The 8,474-nt window shown below is 39.9% G+C and overlaps 2 protein-coding genes across 2 annotated transcripts; one reads left to right on the top strand and one right to left on the bottom strand.

The window, feature by feature from the left end:
• The first annotated feature begins 238 nt into the window (after window positions 1-238).
• Window positions 239-3,797, top strand: LOC111477663 (isocitrate dehydrogenase [NAD] regulatory subunit 1, mitochondrial-like). Its single transcript, XM_023121533.1, has 4 exons — window positions 239-928; window positions 1,709-1,948; window positions 2,692-2,770; window positions 3,264-3,797. The coding sequence occupies exons 1-4, from the start codon at window positions 377-379 to the stop codon at window positions 3,536-3,538; spliced, it is 1,146 nt and encodes a 381-aa protein (XP_022977301.1). The 5' UTR covers window positions 239-376; the 3' UTR covers window positions 3,539-3,797.
• Window positions 3,798-4,297: 500 nt separating this feature from the next.
• On the bottom strand, window positions 4,298-6,243 carry LOC111477666 (endochitinase-like). Its single transcript, XM_023121536.1, has 3 exons — window positions 5,785-6,243; window positions 5,547-5,697; window positions 4,298-4,782 (listed from the first exon to the last, which is right to left on the bottom strand). Exons 1-3 carry the CDS (start codon window positions 6,212-6,214, stop codon window positions 4,413-4,415), a joined length of 951 nt encoding a protein of 316 aa, XP_022977304.1. The 5' UTR covers window positions 6,215-6,243; the 3' UTR covers window positions 4,298-4,412.
• Window positions 6,244-8,474: the final 2,231 nt, after the last annotated feature.

Here is an 8,474-nt window from a genome sequence, read left to right as displayed (position 1 = left end):
AAAAAAAAAAAAAAAAAAAAAAAAAAAAAAAAAAAAAAAAAAAAAAAAAAAAAAAAAAAAAAAAAAAAACCTAAATGACTCCTAAATTGTAGAGACATTATGCGGATAGCGCCGACATTAAGCAAGTCAACTATTGGTCAGTAGTACGAGTTTCACGAAAATCCAGTGATCTTGTCCGCTCTGGAACATACCTCACCCTTTCCTTCCTTTTCTATTGGCTGTCTAACGCTGATTTTTATTTTTCTCCCTTTGGACTTTCTCATCCCGCTGTTCTTCACCCTCTCCGGCGTCCCTCTAATGACCTATCGCGATTGTTAGACCACCGTCACGCCGCCGGAACGCTAAATAGCTCGACTCTGACAACTCTTTTCCAGCGATGGCTCGAAGATCCGTACCTATCCTCAAGCAGCTTCTCTCCAAATCCTCCGCTTCCGATAGTCCTGCCCTTTTGTCCTCATGTTTCAAATCCCCAATCGATGCTCATAATAGATCCGTCACTTATATGCCCCGACCTGGAGACGGCGCTCCCCGAACCGTTACCTTGATTCCCGGAGACGGAATTGGCCCCTTGGTTACCGGCGCCGTGGAGCAAGTCATGGATGCGATGCACGCCCCTTTGTATTTCGAGAAGTTTGAGGTTCATGGCGACATGAAGAAGGTTCCCCAAGAAGCAATTGACTCGATTAAGAAGAATAAAGTGTGTTTGAAGGGAGGATTGGTGACCCCTGTTGGCGGTGGTGTGAGTTCGCTGAATGTGCAGCTGAGGAAGGAGCTTGATCTCTATGCGTCGCTTGTGAATTGCTTTAATCTTCCTGGGCTTCCTACCAGGCATGAGAATGTGGATATTGTTGTGATTAGGGAGAATACAGAGGGTGAGTACGCAGGTTTGGAGCACGAGGTAGTTCCTGGCGTCGTGGAAAGCCTCAAGGTACTTTTATCTTTACGCGCAATGCTAGTTATTTCAATTTGATCCCCTAATTGAGTTACCATGTTCACAATTCCAAGCTTCTATAGTTTTTATTGAGCGTTATTGAGTGGAGTCCCACATTGGCTAATTAGGGGTCGGTCATGAATTTATAGGTAAAGAATATATCTCCAATAGGACGAGGCCTTCTGGAAAAACCAAAATCAAAGTCATGAGAGCTTATTCTCAAAGTAGATAATATCATACCATTGTGGAGATTTGTTATCCATAACGTGGTATCAGAGTCATGCCCTTAACTTAGCCATGTCAATAAAATTCTAAAATGTAGAATAAAAGGTGTACTTTGTTCGGAGTCGAACCTCGATTAAGGGGAGGCTGTTCGAGGACTCCATAGGCCTCATGGGAGGCTCTATAGTGTACTTTGTTCAAGGGGAGAATTGTTGAGGATTGTTGAGAGAGGGTCTCACATCGGTTAATTAAGGGGTTAATCATGGGTTTATAAGTAAGGAATACATCTCTATTGGCATGAGGCTTTTTGTGAAAACTAAAATCAAAGTGGATAGTATCATACCATTGTGAAGATTTGTGGTTCCTAACAGTTTTTCCTGTTTTCTGATGAATGTTCCCGTTTTTTCTAGCAATATATACACATTCGAGGTGCATGTTTGGACGAGGTTGTGCTCATTAGAACTTTATGATTTAGATGTTTTTCTACTTTCCATTATGAGGTTCTTTCCCCCTTTATCTTAGTATCTTTGTCTCTCATACTCACTCTATTGCCAGGTGATTACAAAGTTCTGTTCTGAGCGCATTGCTAAATATGCTTTTGAGTATGCTTACCTGAACAACAGAAAGAAAGTTACGGCCGTGCACAAAGCAAATATCATGAAGCTTGCAGATGGTCTGTTTCTAGAATCTTGTCGAGAGGTTGCCAGAAAGTATCCTGGAATCAAGTACAATGAAGTTATTGTCGACAATTGCTGCATGCAACTTGTCTCAAAGCCTGAGCAGTTTGATGTCATGGTATGCACTTGTACAATTGAATCACATTGTAAGGTCTTAATACATGGTCAAGAACATGCAGCGAATTTGTGTTCACATTTTGAAATGGTTGGGTGATTCCAATGGTCAAATATCATTTGATGATGTCTTACTGGGACGGGCAGGTGCTCCCTTTTTCCTTCTCCACTACTATTATAACAGCCCAAGGCTACCGCTAGCAAATATTGTCCGCTTTAGCTTGTTCCGTGTCCCTCTCCAATCAACGTGGGATCTCACAATCCACCCTCCTTGGGACCCAGCGTCCTTGCTGGCTCCGATACCATTTGTAACAGTCCAAGCCCACTTCTAGTAGATATTGTCTGCTTTAGCCCGTTATATATCGTCGTTAGCCTCACGATTTTTAAAACACGTCTATTAGGGAGAGGTTTCCACATCCTTATAAGATATGCTTCGTTCCCCTCTCCAACCGATGTGGGATCTCACACCTTCATTTCTTCCTTGTCTATTACATCCACTTATATGGGGAAGGAGGAAAAGAAAAAACCTAGATAATCTTATTTATGATTGTTCCCTTCTGGGAGAGGAAGGAGGTAAGAGGTAGAAAGCTTGGGGGTGGGAATTGAAATAAGTTCCCCTCTGTTCCGTGGATTACTAATTTCATTGATTGATGCATCCTTTCCTTTCATAGAAAAGTTACATTTCGATTATCACAGATTTGGAAAGTAGGAGATGATATTTGATTATGATTGGATATAATTTTGCAGGTGACACCCAATCTGTATGGAAATCTTGTAGCAAACACAGCTGCTGGTATAGCAGGTGGAACAGGAGTTATGCCGGGAGGTATGCTCAAATCTTTCACAGATTCAGATTCAATGCTTACATTTTAGCATTTCTCAAGTTTTTATTAGAAACCTTAATTAAGGCAGACACAGCATATGGCATATCATGTCACGTACTTGCCCTTTTCATCTTGTATGTCAACAAATTTAAGATGGATAGAAGGTGAAATTGTTTTATTTCCTTCATCCGCAACTGGGAATATTGCAGATGGGTATGCAATATTGAAAAATAACTGTTGAAATTCTGTCTCCCCGAGCTCGGAGTCGCTTTGTTTTGGTTTCTTATGAGGTAGGAGATTAAATATTGCTGGATTCTTGTTACAACTCAAGCCTACCGCTAGCAGATATTGTTCTCTGAGCTTTCACTTATGGGTTTCCCCTAAAGGTTTTAAAACGCGTCTGCTAGGGAGAGGTTTTCATACCCTTATAAATAATGTTTCGATCTCCTCTCCAACCGACGTGGGATCTCACAATTTGGAGTGTTCTTTATTCAGGCAATGTTGGTGCTGATCACGCTGTTTTTGAACAAGGAGCTTCAGCAGGAAATGTGGGGAATGAGAGACTAGTGGAACAAAAGAAGGCAAACCCTGTAGCGCTGCTCTTGTCATCTGCCATGATGCTGAGACATCTCCAGTTTCCTTCTTTTGCGGATCGATTAGAGACAGCGGTAGAGAAGGTGATATCCGAAGGCAAGTATCGGACCAAGGACCTCGGCGGGCAGAGCACGACTCAAGAGGTTGTTGATGCAGTCATAGCTGCTTTAGATTGATCAAGTAAGGGAGAATAACTTACCCCACCATTCATAAACAATTTATACCATTTTTGGGTGGTCAAAATCCTGCCCAGTTTCCTGAATCAAGAAACAAGATATGCCTTCGCCTTTGAATTATTATTATGATTTGTTTCAGTTTTCCCAAGCACACTAGAGTTGGGAATGCATTTCTTGTTCCAATAATCTCGATTCAAGACAACAATTTGTGGTGTATTTGATTTGCAAAATTTGAAGAGAGAGCCATTCTATTTTACTTGGATTTGGGTGTGTTTCTTATTTATAAATTCATTATCATTCCTAATTAAACGACTCCTCTACGAACAATCCTTCATTCGAACAAAATATACCATAGAGTATTCTTCAAGACCTATGGAACTCTCGAACAATCTCTTCTTAATTGAGGTTCGACTCATTCTTTGGAGCCTTCAAACGGAATAAATCCTTTGTTCGACACATGAGTCACTTTTGACTATACCTTTGAGGCTCACAACTTTTATATTCAACATTTAAGAATTCTATTGACATAGCAAAGTTAAGGGCATTACTCTCATACCATGTTAGAAAGCACGACTCTCCACAATAACATGATATTGTCCACTTTGAGCTTAACATTTTATGACTTTACTTTTGGTTTCTCCAGAATACCTCATGCCAATGAAGATAGTGTTCCTTATTTATAAACCCATGATCAACCCTTTAATTAATCGATGTGAGACTCCTCACCCAACCATCCCCAATATTACAAACACTACAAAGTTACATCACGTACATAAAGACGTTTACTTTCATTAAGATAAGGTCACAAATATTTATGTCTCATAGGTATGATGACAAAAATATTCGTGATTTTATTACACCAAGTATTTAACGTTTAGGCAAAAGAGCTCTGATTATTACAGTCCAAGTTATCTCCATAGCCGATGCCTAATATGTCGCAGTACCTTTTGTAGAACCCAATTCTGCTAGCCACCGCGTTAGCAGCACGGCCTCCACATTCAACCCCGCCATTGATGATGTTGGTAATGACACCGTAACCAGGCCATCTTCCAGCAGCTCTATCAGCATTTGCTGGTTGCCATCGGCCAGTAATAACATCATGGCTTGATGGTTTGTTTCCTTGTGGCGTCATCCAGAACCAAATGGCTGTCTTGAATGCTATGACTGCGTCCGTGGCTACCAGCTCTGGATTGTTCAGTAAATCCAATCTCAGTGCTCCACCAGCTTGCCCGTAGTTGTAGTTGCTAACCATTAAATCAAGTAAACTCAAAATATGTAAACATGTAACCGCTCAAGTCCACCACTAGCAAATATTGTTCGCTTTCGCTAGTTACGTATGACCGTCAGTCTTATATTTTTAAAACGCGTTTACTAGGGAGAGGTTTCCACACCCTTATAAGGAATGTTTCGTTCCTCTCTCCAACTGATGTGGGATCTCACAATCCACCTCTTTTGAGACCCCAACGTCCTCGCTGGCACAACGCTCGGTGTTTGGCTCTGATACCATTTGTAACAGTCCAAGCTCACCGCTAGTAAATATTGTCTGCTTTGGCTTGTTAGGTATCGTCAAGCCTTATAGTTTCAAAATACATTTACTAGAGTGAGGTTTCCACACCCTTATAAGGAATGTTTCGTTTCCCACTCCAACCGACGTGGGATCTCACAATCCACCTCTCTTGAGAGCCCAACGTCTTCGTTGGCACAACGCTCAGTGTCTGGCTCTATACCAATTGTAACAGTCAAAGCTCACTACTAGATATTATTTGTTTTGACTCGTTAAGTATGGTCATCAGTCTCAGTTTTAAAATGCATCTACTAGGAAGAGGTTTCCACATATAGGAATGTTTTGTTCCCTTCTCCAACTGATGTGGGATGTCACAAAACAATATCTTAATTCTCGTGCAAACGAAGTTGTAGAGAAAGGTTCATGCTCGAGATTTTTTTGGGTGGATCCAAAAGCAAAACTACGAGAACTTATATTAAAGTAGAAACGAGATTGAAAAATTACTATGTGATTTGGATGGGTCCGCGTCCGTAATATTGTTGGCCTGCAGCACACGGCCATTGCGAGCTCGGTGAGCAATAAGTACCCCGGTTGATTTCTCTTATTTGGCAATACCCCCATGCATACGGACCATCGGGTGCGGTTGGCCATCCTCCTACACCACAATTTATATTTAGCTTCTACAACGATCTATTTTCATAACTAAACACTTAAAAAGTCAATTCAAATCATTCTAACGAACCCGTAGTTTCATGAGAAGTTTGGCCTAAGAAAGCCGCCAATTCTCTCTTACAAGTGGCATCATCTCCTGTCGTAGCAAACCCACTAAAGGATCGAGCAGCAGCGAGAAAAGCATCGTAGCTATAGAATCCATTGCTAGGACATCTTGGGTCGTTACGATACTTAAGCATTTGATCAAACGTGGCAGAGCTGATGAGCCTAGCGATGTTGCCTCCGCTGCCATTAGGACTCGGAGTCGGGTTTGAATAACGACATCGGCTTTGACAACCATGTCCACAGTAAGCACGGGTGGTGCCACACCACCCAAACTGGCTGCAACACAGCCCGTTTGGGCAGACAGCGCCGCTGGCCTGCCGTCCACATTGCTCAGCAGAGGCTCCCAACAACAACGACAGAGGGAACAACAAGAAGATCAATGCATAATCCTTCATGCTTCAAATCTTTGCCTGAATTTTCCACCACCATTGTTTACATATTGGAACCTTTGGTGCGCTTGCAATCATCAAAGATATCCACCATAGATTTAGTTTAAGATTTTCAAGATATCCCTTAATTAATAATTCTTAATTAATTAATTTGAATTAAAAAGTATATAATAAGTCTTTGAAATAATATAGTAAGTTAGAGACGATCGTCGTATGGGTGACAGTTTATCACTCTTAAATGTAGGAGAGATTCAAATCTCGAGATTATTTGGAGATATACAAATTATTAAATCTACATCTAATGATTATTTTAAGGTAATTGAATTGTGACGATTTTTTTTAATTCTTTAAGAAAAATGTGATCATAGAGCGCATTTCAAATCACAATATAGTCAAAATCAACCACCTAAGACGTTATCCAAAAAATGATTAATCCAATAGAATTTAAAATAACTAAACTTATCAATATATTTTTATTTAAAAAGAATTAAATTTCTTCCTTCTTTATAAACTTTGAAATTGCGAATGTTCCATCAACGACCTGAATGGTTAAGGCGTGTACTTGCTAAGTACATTGGGTTTAGCAAATCTATATATTGTCTTCAATAATTAAAATTTGCTTTTACAGAGTATCATATCCACTGACACTTGAGCTTTCCACCGGAAATGCGGTGGCGATGAGCGTGCTAACGTCGCGTAAGTAGTGTTCAACGGCGGGGCTGAACCACCGGAACGACACTGGCTTTGACAACCAGCTCCACCGAGAGATCAGTGGCGCCGGACCACCCAGATTGAACGGATTTTTGAAACAAGGCTATATACACAGAATTAAAAGCAGCCGTAAGACTATGATTTGGAGAAGGAAAAAAATAAAGAAAACGTAAACCTAGCACGGCACGTCTCCACTATCACCACCGCCACGTCACCGCCGCCGCAGCCTTTCAGGATGAAGTGGACGACCAGTAGTCGTGTAAGTTTTCTACGTCAGTCATCTAGAATCCATAATCGGTGCCGGAATTTCGGGAATCACGACGATCATTTAAGTTTATCATTATTATTATTATTATTATTATTCCTTCTTTGACTTTTCAGATCCGCCAGCTTCCGTCTTCGTACTTCTCTACATTTCCATTTTGAATGGTAATAAATTACAAAAATCAAGGAGTGTTTAGTAAGAAATTGAATTTGGAAAATTGTCTAATTAATTAAATATATATATATATATATATATTATATTTAGATAACTTAAATGTTTAGATTTGTTGAATGAGTAACTTAGTCCAATCCGAAATTATTTCACTTACAATATGTTTCTTATGGTAACTGGGTTCATGAATTATGGTCAACAAACAGTACGAGCTGCAAGGTACATTGGTCAGAGTTTCATGATTACTTTATCCCATGCAAATCGTTTGCCTGTAACTATTCAATATCCTTAGGAAAAATTAATCGCATCTGAGTGTTTCTGCGCTCGAATCCATTTTGAATTTGATAAGTGCATTGCTTGTAAAGTATGTGTTCGTGTATGTCCTATAGATCTCCCCGTTGTTGATTGGAAATTGGAAACGGATATTCGAAAGAAACGATTGCTTAATTACAGTATTGATTTTGGGATCTGTATATTTTGTGATAACTGCATTGAATATTGTCCAACAAATTGTTTATCAATGAAGAATATGAATTTTCTACTTATGATCGTTACGAATTGAATTATAATCAAATTTCTTTGGGTCGTTTACTGACTCAACCCAACTTATTGGTTCTGATTGGATTGTTGGGTTCAATTTTTATTTTTTATTTTTAAATAAACTTTAAAACAACGACAATGATGGTTATTGCAAACTCACTATGCATAGATATGACGGAATAGTTAGATGCTTTAGAATAGACTATTGCTCTAAGTGATTTTGTCTATCTTAGAAACAGAAGGTAAGAGAGAAGAGAAGGCTTGCAATCGTGTAAAGGTGGCACGACAACAGACATCAAGTCAACCCTAAATTTTTATATATATTGTTTGGGTTGGGTCAAGTCGACTGGAAGCATGCTAAACTTGAACCCGACTCAACCCATTCGATTCCTTGAAAATGATTAAAACGCCCTCACACTACCACTTTTAAATCTCTCCACCCTTCATTTGCATCACTGATGCGGTCGACAACCACCGACCACTACTAGCTGTTATCAACCACCGACTATAAAGATCACCACGTTGCCACCTCCGCTCGTTAGAGCAACCAATCTAAACTTTACCATTGTCACCACTCAT

Source organism: Cucurbita maxima, unplaced genomic scaffold (assembly GCF_002738345.1).
Source record: "Cucurbita maxima cultivar Rimu unplaced genomic scaffold, Cmax_1.0 Cma_Scf00004, whole genome shotgun sequence".
NCBI lineage: Eukaryota > Viridiplantae > Streptophyta > Magnoliopsida > Cucurbitales > Cucurbitaceae > Cucurbita > Cucurbita maxima.
Note: the sequence above shows the minus strand (reverse complement) of the source record. Positions and strands in the feature narration are given on the sequence as shown.